Source organism: Puma concolor, chromosome B2 (genome assembly GCF_028749965.1).
Source record: "Puma concolor isolate L17-30 chromosome B2, mPumCon1.1.hap2, whole genome shotgun sequence".
In the NCBI taxonomy this organism is placed as follows: domain Eukaryota; kingdom Metazoa; phylum Chordata; class Mammalia; order Carnivora; family Felidae; genus Puma; species Puma concolor.
Window position 1 is genome coordinate 126,784,871 of NC_141671.1, and position 26,456 is coordinate 126,811,326.

Here is a 26,456-nt window from a genome sequence, read left to right on the forward strand (position 1 = left end):
TTATTTAAAGGCTGAGATCTAATCATAGGACTAAAGATTCTTCCTTCTCCCTCCTCCTCCTCCTTGCCCTAACCACCACATTATTAAAGACCTATTTACTGCAGCTCCTTTTACCCAGCACATCAAGTCCACCTTTTGACAAAAAATTACAAGGCAGAGGCACCTGGGTGGCTCAGTTGAGTGTCCGACTTCGGCTCAGGTCATGATCTCATAGTTCATGAGATTGAGTCCCTCATCAGGCTCTGTGCTGACAGCTCAGAGCCTGGAGCCTGCTTCAGATTCTGTGTCTCCTTCTCTCTCTGCCCCTCCCCTGCTCATGCCCTCTCTCTCTTTTTTTTTCTCTCTCTCTCAAAAATAAACATTAAAAAAAATTACAAGACATACTAAAAAAAGAAAAAAAATGCAGTTTGAAGAGACAGAGCAACTCAGATCAGGACCAGACTCAGATATACCAGAATTATCAGAACAGAAACGTAAAATAACACTGAAAAATATGCAAAAGGCTCTAAAGGATAATACAGACAACATGCAGGAACAGAAAGGTAATGTCAATGGAGAGACAGGAATTGTAAGAAAGAACTCAAAAGAAATGTTAGAGTTCAAGAACTCTGCAACAGAAATGAAGAATGCTTTTCAGGGGCTTACTAGTAGACTAGACACAGTTGAGGAAATAACCTCAGAGCTTAAGGATATGTTACTAGAAACTTCTAAAACAGAAAGGCCAAGAGAAAAAAAAATACAGAACAGAATATCCAAGAACCAAGAGACAACTATAAAAGGTGTTATACACATAACAGGAATACCAGAAAGAGAAGAAAAAGAGAAAGGCACGGAAGAAATAGTTGAAGAAATCATGACCGCAAATTTCCACAAATTACTGTCAAATCACAGATCCAGGAAGCTCCGAGAACACCAAGTGGGAATAATTCCAAAAAAGGAAAACAAAAACAAAAAACACTACACCTAGGTATACCATATGCAAACTGCAGAAAATCAAAGATTAAAAAACAATCTTGAAAGAAGCCAGAGCAAGAAAACACCTTACCTGGAGAGGAGCAAAGAGAAGAGTTAGGCCCAACTTCTCCTCAGAAATGACGCAAGCTGGTGGAGTAAAGTGAAACATTTCAAGGGTTGAGAGGTGGGGAAAGAAAGAAAACACCAACCTGAATTTGGTACCCTATGAAATTATTTTTCTTCAAAAGTGAAGGATAAGTAAAGACTCTCTCGGACAAACAAAAACAGGAAACATGTTTCCAGTAGACCTACCTTGCCAGAAATATCAAAAGAAGTTGTTCAAAGAGAAGGAAAATGATATAGGTTAGAACTCAGATAAAAAAAGGAAGAGGTTGGGAGAAGGAATAAGTGAAAGTAGAATAAACGTTTTTTTCTTATTCTTTTTTTTTTTAATTTTTTTAACATTTATTTATTATTGAGAGACAGAGACAGAGCATGAGTGGGGGAGGGGCAGAGAGAGAGGGAGACACAGAATCCGAAACAGGCTCCAGGCTCTGAGCGGTCAGCACAGAACCTGGCGCGGGGCTCGAACCCACAAACCGTGAGATCATGACCTGAGTCGAGGTCGGACGCCCAACCAACTGAGCCACCCAGGCACCCTCTTATTCTTTTTTTTTTTAAGTTCACCTATTTATTTATTTATTTATTTATTTATTTATTTAGAGAGAGAGAGAGAGAGAGAGAGAGAGAGAAGTGGGGAAGGGGCAGAGAGAGAGGCAGAGAGAAAATCCCAAGCAGGCTTCACTGACAACACAGGGGCCCAACTCACAGGGTTCAGTCCCATGAGCCATGACCTGAGCTGAAATCAAGAGTCTAGAGCTTAACCGAGTGAGTCACCTAGGTGCCCCTTTCGTATTCTTAATTGATCTAACAGGTAACAATTGGTTCAAAATAATAATAATAATGTATTTGATGATTATAGCATACATATAAATGATATTCAATGACAGCAAGAAACAGGAGGGAAATTAAGAATGTTTTGTTATTATAAGGTACCTGTGCCTCTGGTGAAGCAGTATAGTGTTATTTGAAAGTTGACTTAGAGGGGAGCCTGGGTGGCTTAGCTGGACGACTGTCTCACTTGATTTTGGATCAGGTCATGATCCCGCAGTTCATGAATTCGAGCCCCAAATCGGACTCTGTGCTGACAATGGGGAGCCTGCTTGGGATTCTCTCTTTCTCTCTCTCTCTCTCTCTCTCTCTCTCTGCACCCCTCCCCCTCTCTGCACTCCTTCCCCACTCATGCACATGTGCTTTCTCTCCAACTAAGCATTAAAAAAAAGAAGGTTGTCTTAGATTGGTCATAAGTGTATATTGCAAACTCTAGGGCAACCAGTAAACGAAGTTAAAAAAAAAAAAAAAGCATAATTGACATACTAAGAAATGAGACAAATGGAATCCTCTAAATTGCCTAGATAGCACCACAAATGGCAAGGAAATAAGACAAAAACCGAAGCAAAGAACAGGGCAGGGAATAGAAAACAGTAATAAATATGGTAGCTGCTAATCCAACCGTATCAGTAACACTTGAACCTTTGGTGGTCTAAATACACCAATGAAAGACAGATAGTATCAGAGTAGATTAAAAACAAGACTCAACTACATCGTGTCGACAAGAAACCACTATAAATATAAAGACACATATCACCAAAAATAAAAGGTTGGAGAAAGATATACTATGCTGCCACTAATCAAAAGAAAGCAGGTGTAGCTATATTCATTGCAGATTTCAGAGCAAGAAAAGTTATCAGGGATAAGAGTAGCATCACATAACATTAACGGGGTCAGTTCTACAAGGAGACATAGTAATGTTTAATGCTCATACACCTAACAGCAGAGTGTCAAAACACTTGAGGTAAAAACTGAGAGAGGGGCGTCTGGGTTGCTCAGTCAGTTGGGTGTCTGACTCCGGCTCACGTCATGATCTCCATGAGTTCCAGCCCCGAGTCGGGCTCTGGGCTGACGGCTTGGGGTTTGGAGCCTGGAGCCTGCTTCCGATTCTGTGCCTCCCTCTCTCTCTGCCCCTCCCCTGTTCATGCTCTCTCTCTCTCTCTTTCTCTCTCTCTCTCTCTCTCAAAAATAAAGAAACATAAAAAAAAAAAGTTTTAAAAACAACTGAGAGAACTGCCAGGGAAATTGATGAATCCGGGATTATAGGTGGAGGTACCTCTCTGTCAGAAACAGATCTAGCAGGTGGAAAATCAGTAAGAAAAACAATACAACTTATCGAAATTTGTAGATACAGGAAAAGCCGTGCTTAGAGGGAATTTTATAGTGTTTAATGCACGTTTTAGAAAAGAAGAAAGATCTCAGATCAATAATTTAAGCTTTCACATTACAAAACTAGAAAAGGAAAAGTGAACTAAATCCAAAGTAAGCAGAAGAAAAGAAATAATAAAAAATTAGAGGCGAAATCAAGGAAAATGAAAACAGGAAATCAACAGAGAAAATCAAGAGAACCAAAAGCTGGCTCTTTGAAAATAAATAAAATTGATAAGGTCACAGCCAGGCCAACTAAGAAAAAAAGAGAAAATACAAATACTGATATCAGAAACAAAAGAGGGGCACCTGGGTGGCTCAGTCGGTTAAGCAAACGACTCTTGGTTTGGGCTCAGATCATGATCTCACAGTTAGGGAGTTCAAGCCACATGTCAGGCTCTGCACTGAGATTCTCTCTCTCCTCTCTCTCTGTCCCTCCCCTGCTTGTGCACATGCTCTCTCTCTCTCTCTCTCTCTCTCTCTCCCTCCCTCTCTCTCTCTCAAAATAAATAAATTAATTTAAAAAAAAGAAATAAAAGAAGGGACATCATTATAGAATCTATAGATTCTATATTCTTCTTTTCTTTCTTTTTTTAAAGAAAAAATGATACAAAAGGAATATTATAAACAACTCCACGTCCATAAATTTGATAACCTAGAAGCAATGAACCAATTCCTTAAAAGATATAATCTGTCAAACTCATACAAAAAGAAATAGACTAAGCCTACATCCATTAAAGAAACTGAATCAATAATAACCTTCCAAAACAGAAAGCACCAGGAGACTGGGAAGGTCATCTAAATCAGTATTCTTCAAGGCATGATCCATGAAATGGTGCTGGCTCATAAACTATGTGTTACCAGTCTGAGATAAGATAGAGAAATTGACAGGAAGTGTCTAGAAATGCCATAGGAACTCAACATTTTTACAAAATCCATGCACTTCATCAGTAGACTCATCTCACTGAGCATGGTATAGACCAATTAAATTATTGTTGAACTCATGGGTTAAGAACCACATGGTGAGCAGCACATAGTCTTGTGCAGTAGAATCACATAGTGGTTTATGAGGAATTAGAATTTTATTTTATTTTTTTTTTAATTTTTTTTTAACGTTTATTTATTTTTGAGACAGAGAGAGACAGAGCATGAATGGGGGAGGGTCAGAGAGAGGGAGACACAGAATCTGAAACAGGCTCCAGGCTCTGAGCTGTCAGCACAGAGCCCGACGCGGGGCTCGAACTCACGGAGTGTGAGATCGTGACCTGAGCCGAAGTCGGCCGCTTAACCGACTGAGCCACCCAGGCGCCCCTAGAATTTTATTTTTTAAGGCGAGAAGATGCTTCATCACAGACAGCTTGAGAAGCACTGATCTAGGAGACGAGATGTCCCAGGCATTGCTGCTAAACTTTTCCTCCATCATGGAGCCAAATCAATCTGCCACTGACCTCTCCCATGCCTGGAACTCATTCTGAACATGCAGGTCCAAGCAAACTCAGGAGGCACTACCGGGGGAGACCATTATGCAGGACCCAAGAACAGGCTGAGAACCGACTGATTCATAGGTGTATGTTCGAGACTGGGGCTGAGCAGCTCCTCTTTTCAGAACGGGGAGCACTGAAACACTGGGCACCTCTCCTCTAAAAAAAGTCAGTAGGGAATCAAGTCCACCTCCTCCCAATTCTTTCATTTTTCCTAGTCAGGAAATAATGTAATAATGTATGGCAACCACAAAAGCCCCGTAGATAAGAGTTTAAGGGAACATCTTAACTGCCCTTAGTTTTTAAAAAATGGCCCTTAATCAAATGATCTATTAAAAATATTTCCTCTTAACTACATCAAGGGTTTACTTTCTTTTTAAGAGCTTTTTGAGAATGTGAGTTATGCAGCTACCTAGCTGTGGCATAGTTGGCTATCTCTTTTCACTTCAAAGCATGATCCTCTTAAAAAATCAGTATGGATATGCCCCTTTCTTTTTTTAATAGCCACTCATCACAGTCTCAGAAATTATATCAGGCCTCCTATTGATCAGAATTGATGTTTTAATTTTTAAAGACATTCTCAGCTTTAGACCTGAGCCTTCTTACCCTTGACCCCACGTTCGAAAAAAAAAAAAAACGTCTCTTCATTTTCTGTGGCCCATTAGAAAGGTGATTCACAGGTGCTCCTAAAAACATTCAAGCACTATCTATGTGTCTGATATACATTCTGGCTGGCATTCATCCAACATTTAGCAAGCAATTATGTGTCAGGGACTGAGCAAAGTGCTTAGTATAAAAGGGGTTTCATGGGTTGTTTTGTGTCTAAATAATGGAGGGGTATAATTCTCACCGAAACTAAAGGAGAAGCCCGACTAATGGAAACGTTACATCTCCTGTTAGACTACCAAGTTGCTACACATTTTACAGTTACCATATTTCAGATAATGATTACTAAAAAAGACCAAATATTTAATTACATTATGGGTGTAAGAGTAGCCCCAGCACAAACAGTGACCGGACCATCAAATATGTGAAGACTAGGACCAAATTTTACTCATCACTAAAACCCACCAACATCTACTACAGCACTATACATAGAAGGTACTCTTTCAGTTACTCCCCGGGAAAACATATCACCCCAAACTTAGTGACATAAAAAAAAAAAAACAACCATTTAATTGTGCTCACAGATTCTCTGGGTACTGCAGGGACGGCTTGTGTCTGCTCCACGATCTCCAGGGCCTCGGCTTGGAAGAAATCAGGGACGTCTGGAGATGATAATGGTGGGGAGGCAGCATGGGCTGAAAACGCGGTCACCCACATGTACAGGGGTTGAGGGTGATGCCAGCTGTCAGCCCAGACAGCTTGGAACCTACGCATGGATCTTCATGGAGCTGCCTGGGCTTCCCTTCAGCCTGGTTGTTGAATTACAAGAGAAACTGGCCCAAAGAAAGAATCAGGTGGAAGTCCTTCATGATCTAGCCTCAGAAGTCACATAGTGTTACTTCTGCTGTACTCAGAAACCTGTCTTGTCTCAAGAAAAGGAAGCACAAGGCCTCCATCTCTTGGTGGGGGGTGGGGGGGTGGGAGTGGGGAGGCATCAAAGTCACATGATAAGAACGGCATGTTGGATAGGAGATGATATTGCAACTTCTTTTGGGAGTGAAATCTGCCCCAAGTATGGAACAATCAGTGAACGACCCAATGATATCAATAATGAACATCAGTGCTTCTCTCAACTATTTGAGTTCTTTTTTTTTTTAATTTTTTTTTTCAACGTTTTTATTTATTTTTGGGACAGAGAGAGACAGAGCATGAACGGGGGAGGGGCAGAGAGAGAGGGAGACACAGAATCGGAAACAGGCTCCAGGCTCTGAGCCATCAGCCCAGAGCCCGACGCGGGGCTCGAACTCATGGACCGCGAGATCGTGACCTGGCTGAAGTCGGACGCTTAACCGACTGCACCACCCAGGCGCCCCTCAACTATTTGAGTTGAGAACACAGCGGGATTGTCCTTTCCCACCTCCTTGAGGTTCATCAAGGCCCTATGGTTTGCTTCCATCAGTGAAATATGAATGGAAGTCACTCGTGTAACTTACTGCAGGAAGCCTTTAGTTGATCTTCACGATTCACAGATTCTGTATTTGTAGTCACCCACTTGTTGGTATGTATTTGTAATCCCAAATCAATACTCACAGCACTTTCTTGGTCACTAGTGGGCATCCGCACGTGGAGAGGAGAGGGGTGAGAAGTTGGGAGCGCTGGATGCACACGCTCCCAGCTGAGGCCCAATAGGGCGGAGCTCAGCCTTCTGGTTTCAGCTCTCACGCAGTAAACAAGTGTCCTTTCTGCAGCCTGGGTAGTGCTATGTTTTTCACAGTTTTGTGCTTCTTGTGGATTTTGTTGCTTAAAATGGCCCCAAACACAGTGCTGAAGTGCCGTCTCCTGTGCCTCCGTGCAGGAAAGCTGGGATGTGCCTTTTGGAGACAGTATGCATGTTATACAAGCTTCATTCAAGCATGAGTTCCAGTGTTGTTGGTTGTGAGTTCAGTGTTAATGAATCAACAATCTCTATTAAATTAGATATCTTTATACAAGAACACCTAGAAGACAAGGGACCACAGGCTCACAGGAACCTAACTCTGTATTTCCTCTAGAAGCAAGAGTTTAGTATTCAGTAATTCAATGTTCGTGATGATGTTATAGAACAAAGCTGCTGCCAGTAATGAGAATTGGCTGTGATTATGCTGCAGGGCTCCGCAGGGCTCTCTCCCCGTGTGCCCTGCTGAAGGGAGACACCTGCTGGTAGAACCGAGCCACGGGGCGCCACCTGTGCCCCAAAGCTTAACTAGAACATCTCCTTCACAGTGTCATACCAACATTGATTAAATATGAGCTAATAGGAGCGCCCTGCTGACTCAGTCGATGGAGCATGCGACTCTTGATCTTGGGGTTGCGAGTTCGAGCCCCACACTGGGTGTCGCGATTGCTTAAAAATGAGATCTTTATGTATGAGCTAATAGAACAACTTTACCATAATTAATCAAGAAGAAAACTAGCTGGCTTATTCTGACATATGACTATGAAACTTGAGCCTTCTGAATGTCATTAAATTCGTTCTAATTGAAATCCTATCATTTGGAAATAAATCCTTTTCTTTCCCTCCTTCTGTTCTTTTACACGACTAATTATCACCTTATAACTATAAATAACTCAGCAGAGTCACCTGCTGTTACCTTCATTAATTGTACCTTCCACACCCTATTAAATGAACATCTCCAAATTAAATGAACATCTGTTTTTCTATAAATAAAAGGCTCCCCCCTTAGAAAAGGCACTGAGAACTGTAAAAGGTACTCTGCAGAGGAGAAGAACAACAGATTTCTTAAACAACAATGTAAACTATCTCCTTTTTCTCTCAAAATTTTCTGCAAAGCAAAATTGTATTCCCGACTTTGCAAAGTCACCTACGCAGTGGATCACACGTTATATAGGTTAAAAGCAGCGGGCTGTTTTTTAAGAAACAGTCAAAACTCATTATTTAGCCTTCACTAAATAATTCAAACTTAGGTCGGCATAATAACATATTTGATGTTATCCACAGGCCACTGCACACTTGTTAGGGCAGGGAGGGAGAAAAGAAAAAAGAGAACATCAATTGCTTTGCAAGCAGAACCGTACAATGGGATATTATCCGACAATAAAAAAGAACGAAATACTAGCACATGCTGCAACACGGACGACTCTTGAAAACATTACACTGAGAGAAAGAAGTCAGCCACAAAACACACATTCTACTCTGCTTATGTGAAATGCCCACAATAGGCAGAGCCACAGAGATGGAAAGTAACTTAGTGATTGCCAGGGGCTGGCTTACTCTTGCGTTTTTAGCTTATTAAAGAAATGAGCTTTGGAAGAGAAAAATAATGAGATCATGAAAGACTTAATGTGTAAAGACAGGGACTCTGCTCAGGGCCTTTAGAGGAGGGCCTTTAGAGGGCCTTCTAGAGGAGTGTGGTTTGCAACGATTCAAATGCCCATCCACCGATGAAAAATATTTTCCAGTGGAATATTTGTCAGCCCCAAAAAGGAATTGAAACATGCTACAGCACGAATGGATGAAACTTGAAATATTTTGCCGAGTGAGACAAGCCCGTCATAAAGGACCACGTGCTCTCTGCTATGGTCTGTAGGTTTGCATCTCCCCGAAACTCCCATTTTGAAAACCAAATGCTCAGTGTGATGGTATTAGGAGGTGGGGCCTTTGGGAGGTGATTAGGTCAGGAGGGCAGACCCTTCATGAACGGGGTTAGTGTCCTTAGAAAAGAGGCCAGAGAAAGCTGCCTTGCTCCCTCCACCTTGTGAGGACACCAGCAGCAGTCTGCCACCAGAAGGGCCTCAGGTAACTCTCTGAGATCAGGCGTCCTGATCTGCGACTTCCAGCCTCCAGAACAGTGAGAAAGAAGTTTCTGTTGTTTATGAGCCACCAGTCTGAGGTGTTTTGTTACGGCAGCCTCACAGATTAAGACGAAGCACTATTTCGTTTATTTGAAAGGCCAGAAAAGGCAAACCTACAGAGACAGAGTACAGATTAGTAGTTGCCTAGGGCTGGGGATGGGGCACTGGGGAGTGACAGCTAAAGAATTTGGGGTTTGGGGGTTGGGGAGAGGTGCTAACAATGCTCTAAGGTTGATTGTAGTGGTGGTTGCATAACTGTAAATACACTAAAAACCACTGAATGGTACGCATTAAACGGGTGGATTTTATGGTATGTGATTTCCATCTCAATAAATCTCTTAGAAAAAAATAAAGAATGAATCTAACAAAACGTTTGTTTTAAAGGCACTAGAGTCCTGTGGCTGTACCCCCCCCCCCCATTTCTCTGTCCCCCTTTCACCTCCCTCTCCCCAGCCTGAAAGTTCTAGTTGGAACGACTTAGAGGTTTGGGGGTCATTTCAAGGAAAGGTCAGTAAACAAGGACACTTGAAGATCGTCTCCAGGCACGACTGGGGCGCCATCTGCTTCCTCCTGCGAGGGACCCTGATGGCTGTCTGGCACCTTGGACACCGTCTAGGTGTGAGTAGGGAGGGCCTCACGCCCCTGGCCGGGCCCCTTTCCAACTCGCGCATGGAGCCCTGGGCCCAGGGGGTGCCAGCAGACACAGGCGAGGTTGGAGCCGGCAGGCGCCAGCCCACCGTCGCCCTGGGAGGGCAGGCTCCCTCCCGCCTTCGCGGAGCGCACCTAGGGTGCTGGCCGGCGCTTCCGCCGCTCCCCGGGAGCAGCCAGGTCTGCAGGACCGGCTCCCAGCGCGGGTGGAGCCGCGGAGACCTTCCCGAACCGGTTACACCAGAAACCCCGAAAGCCAGTTGCTTTGTCCTCCACCAACCCGCTCCCACAGTGGACACCTTGGCGCGCCTGTTAATTTAAAAAGCAAGGGCGAGGGAGGGAGTCCGAAAGGAAGCCGGGCCTAAGCGGACCCTGCAATCCGGACCCCGGCCCTCACCCCTGCGGAGGGAATCCGACAAGGGGGGCGCGGCCCCGGCGGGAGCAGCTCGGGTGGGAATCCGGACTCCCGCGGACGCAGCGCCCCCTCCCGGCCTAGGCCGAGGCGGCTCCCGCGGACGCGGGTCCCCGGCACCGAGGGGAGGAGGGACGCGCGTCGACGCGGTGACCGGGGCGCGGGGCGGCGCGGGGCAGCGCGGGGGCGGGGACTTGGGGGCCGGGGCAGGCGGGCGCGGCGCGCACACGCAGCGGGGCGGCCCGGAGCGGCCCCGGCGCGGCCCCTTCCTGGTCCCGCTCGCCAGCCTGTCTCCCCGGAGCGTCGGCGCCGCCCATGGCCGAGGTGCTGGAGCCGGACCCCGCGACAGCCGAGCGTGCGGCGGCCCAGGCCGTGGAGACGCCGGGCTGGACGGCCCCGGAGGACGCGGGCCCCCAGGTAGGCGCCTCCCACGGGCGCGGAGGGTGCGGGCCAGAGCGCGCCGGTTGATTTGCGGTGGGGCCCGCGGGTCCCACAGATTTAAGTAAAAAGTACAATTTTTGAAGTCGTCTGGGCCCCCAGATGGGGAAATGCTGCCCAGATGGGGAAATTCGGTCGGTTAGCCGTAATCTGTGGCTACATTTTTACTTCTCTTGAGGTTAAAAAAGAAAAACGAATTATCCGCAGTGGGACCCTCCCGGCCCAGGGGACGTAACAGATGCTCGGTCACAACGAGAATAGAGCCGACCGACTCCCCCACCCCTGCGTGTGGGGCCGAGCCCTCCAGCAGCTCAAATCCAAGGATGGGAGCCTCAGGGGAGGGGCCCTGCCCGGTTCTAAGGAACCAGAACCAGACGCCCATCCCAGCAGGGCGCAGGTCCCGAGATCAAGGGCAATCCTGGTGGACCCGAGACCAAGTCACCTGTTCTGTTGCCTCTCACGTCCTGCCTTTTTAGAATTGCTTCCCAAGTTTCCTCTGTTCTACTTTAGCCCGGAAGTTACGAGATCCGACATTATGGACCAGCCAAATGGGTCAGCACTTCCGTTGAGTCTATGGACTGGGATTCAGCCATCCAAACTGGTTTTACGAAGCTGAACAGCTACATTCAAGGCAAAAATGAGAAAGGTGAAGACAATTTACCTTATAAATTATATGTATATGTATATATATATATACACATATATATTATATACATATATATGCGTATATATATGTGTGTATATATATATGTATGTACATATATATATATATATAGTGGCTGAGTGCCCAGGCTTATTCACTTATTCTTGCGTTTTAGCTTACTAAAGAAATATACTTTAGAATAGAAAAATAATGAGATCATGAAAGACTTAAAGTGTGAAGACAGGGACTCTGCTCGGGGCCCTTAGCAGAGTCTAGAGGAGGGTAGTACTGGGTAGTGCTTTTCAGCCTCTGTTCTTGTCTGTTTCTGCCGGATGAACTGGGCCTCTGTGTAGCTAGTGTTAAGTCCTTTTCATGGGCAATGCTTCGAGATAATTTGGTGACTGCTATGGTAAGAGTCATCAGGAGGTAGGAAGGTACAAAGAACACAAGATCCAGGGTCTCCAGACATCTGGTTCTGGCTCTGGTGCTATTTATATTTTACCAGTTCACTTAGTCTACGGGATCTCAGTTTCTGAATTGTAAAACGTGACGAATAGACTGGACTCTATGATCTCTAATTTTCCTTTCTATCCCTAAAACTAGAATGTATTAACCAAAAATATTAATCGTACAGAAAGTGCTTAATGTGGCCAGTGGATAATTGAATCATTTTCCCTTTATTATTATTATTTTGAGAGAGAGTGCATGAGTGAGCATGAGTGGGGGAGGGGCAGAGAGAGACAGAGGGAGAGAGAGAGAGAATCCCAGACTGCACATAGTGCAGAGCCTGACATGGGCTCAAACTCACAAACTGTGAGGTCATGACCTGAGACCGACTGAGCCACGCAGGCGCCCCTTGCCCTTATTTTTTAAAGACGCAAATTATCTTAAAGGTAAATTTTATGTCGGTAGCATAAGGTAAGTCAGGAAACTCAGATCAAAGAAATTAATAGATTCAGTCTTTAGAAGTAGCCATGCAGATACTAAATCTGCTTTCACGGTCCTTTCATGGTATTTAAACTCATTATTTTATGGCCCAGAGATGAAAATAAAGATGACCGCTCCAGTGACAAGCTACGTGGAGCCCGGTTCAGGCCCTTTTAGCGAGTCTACCATTACCGTTTCCCTGTACATCCCCTCTGAACAGCAACCTGATCCGCCCAGGCCTTCAGAGTCAGATGTCTTCATTGAAGACCGAGCAGAAATGACCGTGTTCGTCCGGTAAGTGGTAGACAGTTTAGAGCCCTGCGGACTGCCAGTTCTTGCCTGCACTCAGTTTAGCTCCTATGCAATTTCAGTAGGCTTTTCGCCCTTGCACAAAAGAGAGGTCTGATGCATTTTGTGGTGTTTTCCTGCTGGGTTAGTTTTACATGTTACTAAGGGTCTCTTGCAAGGTGTAATCACTTCGTGTCATGAAGAGTCTGTGTCACAGACCTTCGGCAAATAAGACGCGATGCACATCATTCTCAAAGCACAAGACTGCCCTTACCTGCCATCGAGGTAAACCGGTACGAAAATCCTAACACGTGGTGCACGGTACCCCTCCTCCCGGCTTCGAGGTTCTGAGAGCCCCAGACTCTTCCCTGCGTTCTCTGGCCCAAGGGATGGTACCCGCTTCCTGCAGTTACTGCCTCTGTTAGTTGAGTGGTTCCTATGTACCGTTTCAGACTTGCGGTACCTGTTTGACACATTCCTTCAATTCTCTCTATTGAAATTTAAAAGCACACACGGAATGTGATAACAGTCTCATATGGGAGTCCCTTTATTCCGTTCTGTCCCTCTTGTCACCACCAACCTGCTAAAAGCATCTGTTTCTCTGTCTGTTTCCCATGTACTCCTCAGAACACCACCGTCTGGAAGAGACCGCACCATCTCCTTGAAACTGCCCTTGCCACCCTTGGCAGTGCCCTTGCATTTGTCACATGATGGCAGTCCTTGCCCATGTGACCCCTGAAGCCTTTGTGTATCGTATATTGACTTTGTATATTGACTAATCTATTCTCTGGATACTTATACAGCCTGTTAAGTCTGAGCACGTCACTCTCTGGCCGTTTGTCTCGTCCTGTTCCTCTCTTTCACCTGTCCCTCTCTCACCCTGTTCCTCTCTCTCACCCAAGAATGCTCCACATTGACCCTCATGTCAGAACAGACTTACTCTGGGTGATCTGTTTACAAAGCTCTAACTCCCTGTGTCCCGTGACTCTCCTATTGTCTCTAGCCCTGATTTCTCTACTTGTTGGACATTTCCATGTGAAGGGTGTGGGGATTAAACTCAACAGCTCTAAAAATGAGCCTTCCCCCAATTGCCAGTTTATAGGGGCAGTGATCTTCTAGTGGCTGTCTCAGAAAAGGACCTCATTTGACAATAAATTTCATATATTGAAAAAATAAAATAAAGAGCTATAAAAAAAAAAAAAGAAAAGAAAAGGGCCTCATCAGCCAGACAGCCTCCCCAGCAGAGGTCTCCACAGCCACCAGCAGCGCGCTCTTCCCTGACAACTGATTGCCAGATCTGGTCCATTCTCCTTGGAAATGATCCATGATTCTGTTCCCTTCTCTCCATCCCTGGGACTTCCTCAGGACCTCATCTTACGGGAACCACATCCAAGTCACCTTCGTGTACCCTAGTGCTTGGCACAGTGCCCGATCCCCCGCAGATGCTCGGATGTTTATTCATCTCAGATCTCCGTGTGTTCCGCCTCAGCAGCCTCCCGGCTGTTGGGAGCAACCTGCCCGCCGTTCTCTTCCTGTCCCGCTCCACACTGGAGTCCTTGATCTTCCTTACTATGGCAGCAGCAAAGCAATAAACCCCAACCTGGGACTTCACTAAAAATCTCTGTGGCTTTCACTTGCTTCAGGGTGAAGTTCGGATTGTTCACGATGTCTTTTATCACGTGACCCAACCCCATCTCCCCACTGGTTATGTTCCCCTGACCTTCCCACCCTTCACTGAGCAGGCCATTTCTTCCATCTCTCTCTCTGTCTTTTTAAGTTCTGATTTAAGTTCCAGTTAGTTAACGTACATTGTAATGTTAGTTTCAGGTGTATGATACAGTGATTCAGCACTTCTGCACTTTACCCCGTGCTCGTCATAGCAAGTGCCCTTCTTAGTCCCAGTCACCTATTTAACCCATCCCCCCACCCACCTCCAAACCATCAGTTTGTTCTCTATTGGTAAGAGTTTGTTTTTTTGGTTTGCTTCTTGTTGGGTTTTGTGTGTGTGTGTGTGTGCCTTTGCTCATATGTTTTGTTTCTTAAATTCTACATATAAGTGAAACCATATGGTATTTGTTTTTCTCTGGCTTATTTCATTTAGCATTATATTCTCTAGCTCCATCCATGTTGTTGCAAATGGCAAGATTTCATTCTTTTTTATGCCTGAGTAATATTCCATTGTGTGTGTGTGTGTGTGTGTGTGTGTGTGTGTGTGTGTGTGTGTGTGTGTGTATACACCACATATTATGTATATACCACGTCTTCTTTATCCATTCACCAATTGATGGCCACTGGACGCTGGGCTGTTTCCATGCTTTGGCTGTTGTAGATAATGCTGCCATAAACATCAGGGTGCATTTATCCCTTCAAACTAGTATTTTTGTATTCTTTGGGTAAATAAATACCTAGTAGTGCAGTTGTTGGATCGTAGGGTAGTTCTTTTTTAACTTTTTGAGGGACCTCCATACTGTTTTCCAGAGTGGCTGAACCAGTTTGCATTCCCATCAGCAGTGCAAGAGGGTCCCCCTTTCTCCACATCCTTGCCAACACCCGTTGTTTCTTGTGTTGTTGATTTTAGCCATTCTGACAGGTGTGAAGTGATATCTCATTGTAGTTTTGATTTGCATTTCCCTGCTAAGTGATGTTGAGCATCTTTTCATGTGTCTGTTGGCCATCTGTATATCTTTTTTGGAGAAATGTCTATTCGTGTTTTCTTTCTTTCTTTTTTTTTAATGTTTATTTCTTTATTTTGAGAGAGAGCAAGAGAGAGACCACGTGAGTTGGGGAGGGGCAGAGAGAGGAGGAGAGAGAATCCAAGCAGGCTCCATGCTGTCAGTGAAGAGCCCGATGTGGGGCTCTGTGCATGTTTTCTGCCCATTTTTAAATTGGATTGTTTGGCTTTGGGGGTGTTGGGTTTTATAAGTGCTTTATATAATTTGGATACTAACCCTTTATCAGATATCTTATATGAAAATATCTTCTCCCATCCCATAGGTTGCCTCTTAGTTTTTTGATTGTTTCCTTCGCTGTGCAGAAGTTTTTTATTTTGACATAATCCCTATAGCTTGTCTTTGCTTTTATTTCCCTTGCCTTAGGAGACATACCTAGAAAGAAGTTGCTGTAGTGATGTCAAAGAAGTGACTGCCTGTGTTCTCTTCTAGGATTTTATGGCCTCAAGTCTCACATTTAGGTCTTTAACCCATTCTGAATTTATTTTTGTGCATGGTGAAACAGAGTGGTCCAGTTTCGTTCTTTTGCATGTTGCTGTCCAGTTTTCCAACACCATTTGTTGAAGACACAGTCCAATATTCCATTAGATATTTGTTCCTTCTTTGTCAAAGACTAATTAACCATATAAATGTGAGTTCCTTTCTGGGTTTTTTATTCTGTTCCGCTGATCTATGTGTCTGTTTTTGTGCCAGTACCATACTGTTTTGATCACTACGGCTTTGTAATATAACATGAAGTCTGGAATTGTGATGCCTCCAGCTTTGCTTTTTCTTTTTCAAGGTCGCTGTGGCTATTCAGGGTCTTTTGTGGTTCCATACAGATTTTAGGATTGTTTGATCCGGCTCTGCGACAGATGTCGTTGGTACTTTGATAGAGATTGCATCGCATGTGTAGATTGCTTTGGGTGGTATTGACATTTTAACAATATTTCTTCTTCCGGTCCATGAGCATGGAATGTCTTTCAGTTTCTTTGTGTCTTCTCTGTTTCTTTCATCGGTATTTTTTAGTTTTCAGAGTACAGGTCTTTCATATCTTTGGTTAGGTTTATTCCTAGGTATCGTATTGTTTCGGGTGCAGTTGTAAATGGGATTGATTCCTTAATTTCTCTTTCTTCTGCTTCATTATTGGCGTGTAGAAATGCAACTGATTTCTGTACGTCGATTGTATATCCTGCGACTTTGCTGAATTCCTATATCCGTTCTAGCAGTGTTTTGGTGGAGTCTTTCGGGTTTTCTATCTATAGTATCCTGTCATCTGCAAAGAGTGAAAGTTTTACTTCTTCCCTGCCAGTTTGCATATATTTTAATTTCTTTTTGTTGTCTGATTGCCGTGGCCGGGATCTGCCACATCTCTTTACCTGTGACCTCAGGCAGGTTTACTCACATGTTCTTTGCCTAAAGCTCTTCTTTTGTAAGATGTGTGTAGTCACAGTGCCTACCTGTCTCGTAGGGTTGCCATGACGATTACATCAGTTGATGTCTGTTAAATACTTAAAACAGACACATCGTCTTCCTACTAGCTCTAGCTTCCTCTTTCCCCTCTTCCTGGAGCATCCACTTTTCCCCTTCAGGGCTTGTATCAAATAGTACCTCATCTGTGATGCCTTCCTCAGTTTCTCCCGTCAGCCAGCCACTCTGTTCTCCTATTATTCTCAGTTAGAATGATCTATGTACAGACTGTAACTTTCTCAAGAACACAGCAGCATGGTACATGTTCATACCCTGCAGCTCCTGGCAAGGGCAGGTGCGTGGGAAGGGAATCAGATGTTTGTGTACTGAGTAAAGCTGTGGATGGATCACTGTAGAACAATGTGTCTTCAGAAAACAAAAGATGATTTCTAACTAGGGGGGGGCTCAAAACTTGACTTCAAGGAAGAAATGGGGTCCAAAAGTCCGTTCCCTTTCGGCAGAGCATACTAAAAGTTGGCTCTTGGTTAAGGAAATAGTAAATGTAGGAAGCAAAATATTTCTCAACACGTGGTTCAGAGTTATAATTATCAGTCAACATTCTGAAAATTAGAACCGTGTTGTCAATTTATCTTCGATGTTTTATTTCATGTACATGTACATACATCGATTCCTACACCATTCAGTGAGGATTTGAAAGATACTAGGTGTCTGATGAACATTGTTGAATGCAATAGACATGGTTTGTACCCTTGAGAGCTCACCTCTTAGCTGAAGAATGGTAGGACCAGTCGTTCCATTGGCACATTGACAATAAAACCTATGCTACAGAAGGCATAATGGGAATATGTTTTATTTTCTGTGTTTCCTATTCTTAACCTTCAAAATCAAATTCATCGTGTTTACATGTTGGCAACTCAGCTAGGTCTATGTACCATCATAATTTAACCTCAGGACATTTTTGTTTGTATACTTTAAAATCTATACTTAAACTTTTATTCTCTTTCCCCACTTTTTATAAATCTTCTGCCTGTCTTTTCTTCCCCATCCCCATAGCAACCGCCTAACTGGCTCCTTCCCTCCAGTCTATTTTCCATCTGTCTTTCCCAGATCCTATCAAGTTACTTTTCTGCTCACCATCCTTCAAATAATCTCTGAAGGCCTTGGGATGACATACAAGTCTCTTCTTTCTGGCTCTGACTCACCTTTCAGAGCTCATTTTGTGGCTCACTATGAACATGCTTTGTGTTTTTGAACTTCTGTTCATTTTCTTATCCTTCCCCATTTTCCCTTTTTCTACCCAGCAAGACCATCCATTCCAGCCAACTGCATCCATTCCAGACCCAACTCAGAGGCTATCCCTTACTCCTGGGTCAGTCGTATCCTCAGTGTTCCCAAGCATATTGATCCTGTCTCTGTTAAATCTCTTCTCGGGCTAGATATAAAGAGCTGCCTAAATGTTCCTCTATAAATTCTTACATTCGAAACTGTATCATACTCGTCTGTAATGTAGAGCCTACCCTTTTCCCAGGAGAGGAAGAAAGGGGAAATATTCCACAGCAAACTGAAAGTCTGAAAGGGAATCTTCTAAGGGGCTTTCATTGTCACCACTGACCAGCAGCATCAGCATTATTGGGAGCTTGTTAGGAACACGGTTGCCCGGGCCCCACCCCAGACTTCCTGAATCAGCATTTTAGCAAGTTTCCCAGGTCACCTGTACGCTCCTTAGTCTGAAAAGCAAGACTTAGAGCACGAAATGGTGAAAGTCCCAAATCTGCCTGCCAGCAGATGGGACACGTGCCTCCTCCGGGGTCTCCTCAGTGAGGCCACTTGGAGAATGGACACCAGAGGAGAATGCTGGGGGGCAGCGGGGGAGGGGGCGGGGGGAGCTTGGGAGCAGCACTTAATAGTACCGGCTTCTGCTTGCCTCTTCAGACTGACCTTTATGTCAGCATGAGCCTCATTCGTGGTTATTTGCTTTCTCCTTCGCAGGTCTTTCGATGGATTCTCTAGTGCTCAAAAGAATCAAGAACAACTTTTGACATTAGCAAGCATGTTGAGGGAAGAAGGAAAAGTTTTCAATGAGAAGGTTTACTATACCGCAGGCTACAACAGTCCTTTCAAGTTGCTTGATAGAAATAATGAAGTGTGGTTGATTCAGAAAAATGAACCCTGCAAAGAAACTGAATGAGGGAAAAAAGGAAGTACCATTGCTTAGCGTAGATATCCAACGTACCGACATGTAAAATGCAGGTCTAGTATCTCTACCGGAGAGAACTATGGTGATTTGAGCTTATTTCCAAGGTGCCTTTTAATGCTTGAAGCTTCATCTAGATACACAGGTAATAGGGGAGAGTCTTCTAGAAACATGAGAAGCAGTCACAGCTCTGGAGGGTGGGTATTTCTATGAGGGTCCAGGAAGTGTCTTATTGCTTGACCCTTCTTCGCTGTATCACAATCATGTTGGCCTTTTTTGACTTGAATTTATGTCATTTGGATGTTATCCCCTCTAGCTATTATCAATAAAAATGCTAAAGAGGTATCCTGTGTGGAACAGTTCGGCTCTCAAGCCTAGAGAGGTGACCTTCAGCTGAGAACAGAAATCAAATTCTTTTGCACCTTTTAGGTTGTGATTTTTGATACGAGACAAGCTAGGTTTCTGGCTTTGAAATTATTATGGATATAAAATTTCAAAACCTCAGGCAATTATTTTTCCAAAGGTATTTGTTTGCACTGATTATTTATTGGTTTTTTGCCAAAAAGAAATTAAATTTCTTTTTCAGCTCACTTAATAAAACCAACTGGAGGACTCCTTCTAGCCCTCCTACTAGAATATCCACAGTACCAGCCTCTACTGGTAGGAGGTAAATATTTCTAATATTTACTCTAGAGTTCTATATAAAATAGACATCTCTTATGCAATAAATTCCATTTGAAAGAAGAGAAGCGTACTTCTGATGACCAGCATTTAGTTGTGATCTGAAACATGTTCAATAAAAAAAGTTGAGTGGTGCCTCGGTGGCTCAGTTGGTTGAACATCCGACTCTTGATTTTGGCTCAGGTCATGATCGCAGGGCTTGCACTCACTCTGTGTCTCTGAGATAAGATTGAAAACGGGGCCCCCGGGTGGCTCAGTCTGTTAAGCATCCAACTTCAGCTCAGGTCATGATCTCACGGTTTGTGAGTTCTGAGCCCCGCATCAGGCTCTGTGCTGACAGCTCGGAGCCTGGAGCCTGCTTGGGATTCTGTGTCTCCCCCTCTCTCTGCCCTTCCCCTGCTCACACTCTGTCTCTCTCAAAAATAAACATTAAAAAAATGTCTTTATTAAAATTAAAATTTAAAAATGGATTTTGTACTATTCAAGCACAGCATATCCCATTTTTCCCTTCTCTTCCATAAATTAGAAACTAAAACATTTTTCAGCCCTAAATCCAGAGAATATTTCTCATAGCAATGAATCCGTTGTTGTAATTACGTGGCTGGCACCGACTACAAAATATCTCTTATGTCAACATTTCTATGGAGATGTTTTTCTTCTCTTATTTATAGGAAATTTATGTGTGGGCTTTTTTTAAAAGTTTATTTATTTTGAGAAAGAAACCGAGCGAGTGGGGGAGAGGCAGAGAGATAGAATCCCAGGCAGTCTCCACACTGTCAGCACAGAGCCTGATGCGGGGCTTGAACTCATGAACCATGAAATCATGACCTGAGTTGGATGCTTAACCGACTGAGCCACCCGGGTGCCCCTACGCTTTTTCCTAAGGCTAAACCATCCACCTGTGCTTTCGGTCTAATTCTTGTTCCATCAGTTATGCTTCTGCTCTCCTCTTCAGGCTTTCCTGCCCCACATGCTCCAACCACTCTGTCAACAGGGTCAGATTCTGCCTGATCCTCCCCACCCCCCCCCCCAAATTAAATCCTAGTTCCCCCTAGACCCTTATGTGGGGCAATCATTCCCATCTCTCCTTTGCCTGGATTGTCCCATTTCCCTGGGAAGAGTTATCCAGCTTCCTTGGGAGTTCAAGGTTTTAAGGAGGGATCCCGGGGATCGTGAGAGGGATTAAGGTGGGTGCACCCCCCACCCCCAGCCACCAATTCTTCCCATAGGGCCGTCTACATTTGTCAATGTTTATGTCACTTTTTTGTAAGATTGTCTTTCTAGAAGTCTGAAAACGGTTCCCTTAACACCCAGTGCGTGTCATGTGTTCCTTCTTTTCTTGTTATCACTTAACCTGTTTCTCTAAACATTTCACCATGTGGAACACCTGCTGTGTTCCAGGCCCGGCACCGGCACCGGGCGCAGGGCTGCTGCACAGTGGTGGGGAGAAACCGTCCTCATCGGCAACTTTGTAAATTAACAAACCCTGTAACGCCTTTTGCTCTTCCATTCAGTCCCCCCGCCCCCGTCCTGAGAAGTACAGCAGGGAGTGTCCTCTTGGAGTCTTTATTCTAGAGACGGAGAGCGTGCAAATGAAATGAGGCCCTGGGATAGAGTGTGGCTTGGCAGGGGGCAGTGGACCTCACACAGGGGGTCAGGCCAGACCTCTCCGAGGAAGAGACGTTTGAGACGGGGATGGCGAGAAGGAGCCAGTCAGATGAAAGCCTGGCGGGCTGGGGACCTCTTGGGCAGAGATGGCCATGTCAAAGGAAGAGGCCACCTTCGGTATTCAGAACAAAAGGCTGCACGTAGTGCTTGCTGAGCAAGAGAGAACTGAGCTTGCACAGTCTCTCTGGACAAAGAAAACTGCTGACCTTGAACGGGGTTTCAGGAAGCAGTGGGGTCAAGGGTTAGCAGACTTCCCGAATCCCTTAGGAATGGAGGGTTAGTTGTGGAGGCGTGGCTCCCAGAGTGAGGCTGCTGGGAGATTACTGATGTGGAGTTGTCATTGATCATTTCTGGGACTTCCGTGGAACTGTGGCCAAAGACCAGTCATTTCTTTTCTGAGACTGGGGGTTGTGGCAGGCAAGCCCATGGACATGTGCCCCTCAGATCCACCTTCGAGAAAGGACCAGCTGCCTGGCTCTGAGGGGTGTGGTCAGATGCCATCTCCAGCTGATACTTTCTTCAGGGTCTGCTGCAGATTCAAGGGTCTGCTGCTATGCCCGAGCGAGGCAGTGGGAGCTGACAGCGTGCTGTTTTCTGGCATCTTCCAGCCAAAGACCGAGCAAGGTGGTGGCCCAAGAACTAGCTATTTCTGCCCAACCCGGGACCCTTCAACAACAACAACAACTGTGAGAGAGCCAGAACCTCTCTGGTAACTTGCTAAGAAGCCCTCACCTCACACAGAAATTAAGCAGAAGAAGCTGGAGGTCAAGTACAGGAAGTGATGGTAAAAGTAGTAACCACCAAAAACGTTCAACAAGCCAGGTGTGTTCTGCCAAGGTCAGGACCAAACTCGGATAATGAGAAGGGGACACCGGGTGGATGCCCCCAACAGTTTTGACCCCGCTGAAAGTTTCTGAACACTCTGGGCCTGCAGAAGAGGCTCTCCCTTTCCCCATTAAGAACTTGAACCACCCCTCCCCCCTTCTCCCACCCTAACAGGAGGAAATGCAAGACGCATAGAGATCTGGCCCTGTAAGGCAACAGGTACCCTAGCAGCTGACCTATCCCATCTCCCAGGTCGATACCCAAGGTTAAGTCATAGCACCACCTGGCTGGGGTCATGCCAGGCCGGATGAAGGAAGCAATGGATAATGTGCCGAAGGTACTGTAGGGGCAGGGGCCAGGAGCGCGCCCGTGGGACCAGGTTCCGCAGGTGCTCGGTCAGAAGACTGGATAGAGGGAATGTCTACGACTTGGGGATGTCACTCAGGACACGGGATTTAACACCGTGAGACAAACTGCAGGCAATGGTGCAGACTCAGTGCCTTAGGGTAGGTGACTCCCAGAGGCCTGGAAAAAGCGATAGAAATGTTGAAACGCCTGAACTGCCAAGAGAGATATAATAGAGGAAGGAATGCCAAGCTCCCAGAAGGGGCCTTGCTGGAAAGGATAATTAGCCAAGGCAATAAGACCCATCAGGAGACTTTTGCCTTATCTGCTAGGGCTGCCGTAACAAACCACATAGCCAGGGTGGCTCAAGCAGCAGAAGTACCTACAGTGCTGAAGGCTGGGAATCCTAAGATCAAGGTGTTGGCCAAGTCAGTGCCTGGCGAGGGCTGGCTTCTGGCTTTGCGGACAGCCGTCTTCTTTCTCTACCCCTACGCAGCAGCTGGGGGGAGGTATCGGAGGAGGTCAGCGAGAAGACACCACCGCCATTTGACCCAAGAGCTGGACCCAGGTAGTTGGAGGCTCCCACCTCTGCCCTGTCCTTGGAATGTGTGTCCCACTTGCCCTTCCCGCTCCTAGATGCCCCTGCAAGGACACAGCCTTGGGATAGAGATGGTGATGGGACGGGATGCCTGGGTGGCTCAGTTAAGCATCCGACTTCGGCTCAGGTCATGATCTCGCAGTTCGTGGGCTTGAGCCCCACATCGGGCTATGTGCTGACAGTTCAGAGCCTGGAGCCTGCTTTGGATTCTGTGCCTCTCTCTCTCTCTCTCTCTCTCTGTGCCTCCCATGCTCACACTGTCTCCCTGTCTCTCTCTCTCAAAAATAAATAAACATTAAAAAAATAAAACAGAAGTGGTGATAGGACCATCTGGACTGGATACATGACTCACCCAGTTAAGGCCTCTTACGTGCAGCCATCCCCCCTTGTCTGCAGGGGAGACATGCTAAGACCCCCAGCAGATGCCTGAAATCGCGATAGTACTGAACTCTCTATATACTGTTTCTTCCTATACATACATCCCTATGATACAGCTTAAATTTTTAAAAATTAGGCACAGTAAGGGATTAACAATAACCAATAATAAAATGAAAACAATATAATGATATACTCTAATGAAAGGTCTATGAATATGGTCTCTCTCTCAAAATCTTACTGGACCGCACTCACCCTTCTTGCGATGATGTGAGATGATAAGGTGACAAGATGAAGTGAGGTGAGTGACAGGGGCATTGTGAGGTGGCGTTAGGCCGCTACTGACCCTCTGACCGTACTTCACACGGAGGATCATCTGCCGCCGGGATTGAGGTTGGCTGCGGGCACCCGGAGCTGTAGGGATCGAAGGTGCACCTAAGGGGGGGTCTACTGTAAACATCAGAGGTTGGGGGGGGGTTACAGAACGCCACTCATCCTACAGCCAGTCACCTAAGGCAAACCTCATGGGTTCCCTTGCTTATCAAAACTGCCACCTACCGGTATGGAGCGGTCTACCTCTTTTCTTTGGTCCCTCCCTGCCCTCCGTGCTCGGGGGCCAATTTCAGAGGACACCTGGGATGTTCCTGAGGCAATTGTGAACCAACAAGAGGCAGCTCTGGTCTCTTTCTCTTCTTATAAGAACACTGATCCCATCTTGAGGACTCCACCTCATGACCTCATCAAAACTATTTCCCAAGGGCCCCATCCCCAAACACCATCGCATAGGTGGCTAGGACGTCCTCGTATGAATTGGGGGGGGGGGGGGGGAAGGGGGATGGGTGGCAATAATTCATTCCATCCATAGAAATAATGTTCCTTGGGAAGGCCCAGAGGACCGGCCATTTAGCAAGGCCACTGGGAAGGCACAGATGAGAGGTGTGTGAGCAAAACCACGTTGCTCGGCCGCAGCTCTCCTCTGCAGTCCAGACAGGCAGGACTGGCTGGGGTGGAGTCTGGCTTGCTGACGACAGTGGGGGTGACGAGGAGACTGTGACGAGCTAAGGTGGCAGTGCTAACTGCAGACACCAGGGTGCATTATCACATTAACCACTAAGGTGGTAAGGCCAGTCAAGGCAGGCACCTAGGTGGCTCAGTTGATTAAGCATCTGACTTTGGCTCAGGTCATAATCTCACGGTCTGTGAGTTCAAGCCCCATGTTGGGCTCTCTGCTGACAGTTCAGAGCCTGGAGCCTGCTTCAGATTCTGTGTCTCCTTCCCTCTCTCTCTCTCTGCTCCTCCCCTGCTTGTGCTCTGCCTCTCTCTCTTTCTTTCTCTTAAAAATAAGTAAAAATTTAAAAAAAAGAAAAGAAAAGAAAGGGCAGCCAAGGGAACCTAACCTGTAGTCTTATGGAGATGGTTAATAGAACATGGCATCTGGAGGGACAAAATAGATGGGGTAGCCAACAAGGTAATGCTTTATACGTGATCAAAAGCAAGAAAAGATAAGCAGGGGACTGAGATCTCCCCTTCCCCACAACTGTAATCCCTTGCCCAGTTTCCAGAGTTGAGCCTCTTTTCAGACCCAAGACTCACTGACTGAAAAGATGGTTGGATTCCCAGGGAAAAGATCCCTGCAATATTTCAGCAAGTGTGCAAAGTAACAAGTCCCCCGATATTTTTCTAAATATCCATTGGGGATGTACATTGGAGAAAGAGAAATACCCAGATACACTGGGGTCCAAATTGACACTGGACACCCAGAAACCCAAAGTGTCATCATAGTTGCCCTCCCCCATTAAGTGGGACCATACAGAGGTTAGGAAATAAATGGAGTTCTACTCAAAGCTTGGCTTCCAGTTGGTCCCTGTGTTTGTAGACCAACCAGTCACTGGCTATTTCCTCAATTCCTGAATGTATAACTAAGATTGAAATACTTGGAAGGTAGGACAATCCCACATTGATTCCTTGACCTGTGAGGAAAGAGTGTAAACTTAGAACCCCCCCCCCCCCCCCCCGCTCAAATCAGGGCACTAAATCAAAAACAATATTCCACATCCACTTCTGGCTGTGACAGTAAAACCAGACATTGAAAGTGCATAGCAAATGACTGTGTTCTCAGAGAAGGGGGGCGGGAATGGTGAGTTCAAAGAACGTTGAAGCTTATGTTTTCAAGGCTGCTTCTAGGCAGCGAAGCAGGAGGGGGAAGTCAAATGGAGACCAGCAGTCGCACTGAGTTGGAGAGACAGAGATCAGTATTAAGGGATGCCAAAGTGTAAAAGTTAAAATAAGTAAAAATTAAAAAAAAAATTGTTTCTGCTGAATTGTTGAGCAGCATGGAGGATGAAGAAACATACACACACACACACACACACACACACAAACCTCTATACATCTACAGTGAGTCCTCTTGAGTCCTTGGCCAAGCACTGGTCTGTGAAAGTATAAAAAGAAACTACCCAAGCCAAGAACTGAAAAATTAGAAAGCAGTAAAAGTCATGATTCACGGATTTTATTTAGGTTTGGGAACAGTTTTTGTTTTGTTGGTTGTTGTTTTAGGGAACAGTTTTTTGTTTCTGCTAGCAGGAGTGGAAATAACTCATCACACATGGGGTGGTGTATGTATCAGGTGGTGCATGTATGTATCAGGTGGTGTCCTCACAAGGGTATTGCCTTAGTAGTAAGGTTAAATTGTCTCTTGAAGACTGTTCTGGACCTTCCCTAATGAAACTTAAAAGCAAGCCTTGGAAGGCTCAAACAAATTCCAAGAAATGTGGCTGTGCACCGAATAAAGCCCAGTACTATTTAAAGGAATACAACAAAATCCACCAACAAACAGCCTAACTCCCAGCATTCAATTAAAAATTACTAGAAAAAAAACGCAAAGGAACAGGAAATGATGACCCATAACTAGGAATCAGTTAGGAACACACCCAGAAGTGGCAGTTGGGAAGGAATTAGCAGCATGGCCCACGTGATCTGGCAGACCTATGCCATTAGAGGTGTCAGTGGTGAAAAAAAAAGTGCAATGTAGAATTCATGACAATCCCCAGTGGGAGAATCACA

At 45.4% G+C, this 26,456-nt stretch overlaps 1 protein-coding gene across 2 annotated transcripts; it reads left to right on the plus strand.

The window, feature by feature from the left end:
- Positions 1-9,690: 9,690 nt before the first annotated feature.
- Positions 9,691-19,246, plus strand: HEBP2 (heme binding protein 2). 2 transcript variants are annotated; one of them, XM_086707979.1, is made up of 4 exons: positions 9,691-9,830; positions 11,221-11,356; positions 12,394-12,574; positions 18,697-19,246. In XM_086707979.1, the coding sequence occupies exons 1-4, from the start codon at positions 9,798-9,800 to the stop codon at positions 18,893-18,895; spliced, it is 549 nt and encodes a 182-aa protein (XP_086564105.1). In that variant the 5' UTR covers positions 9,691-9,797; the 3' UTR covers positions 18,896-19,246. The 2 variants fall into 2 exon arrangements, with proteins under 2 accessions (XP_086564105.1, XP_025781600.1); XM_025925815.2 differs by lacking the exon at positions 9,691-9,830 and adding an exon at positions 10,469-10,689.
- The last annotated feature ends 7,210 nt before the right edge of the window (positions 19,247-26,456 follow it).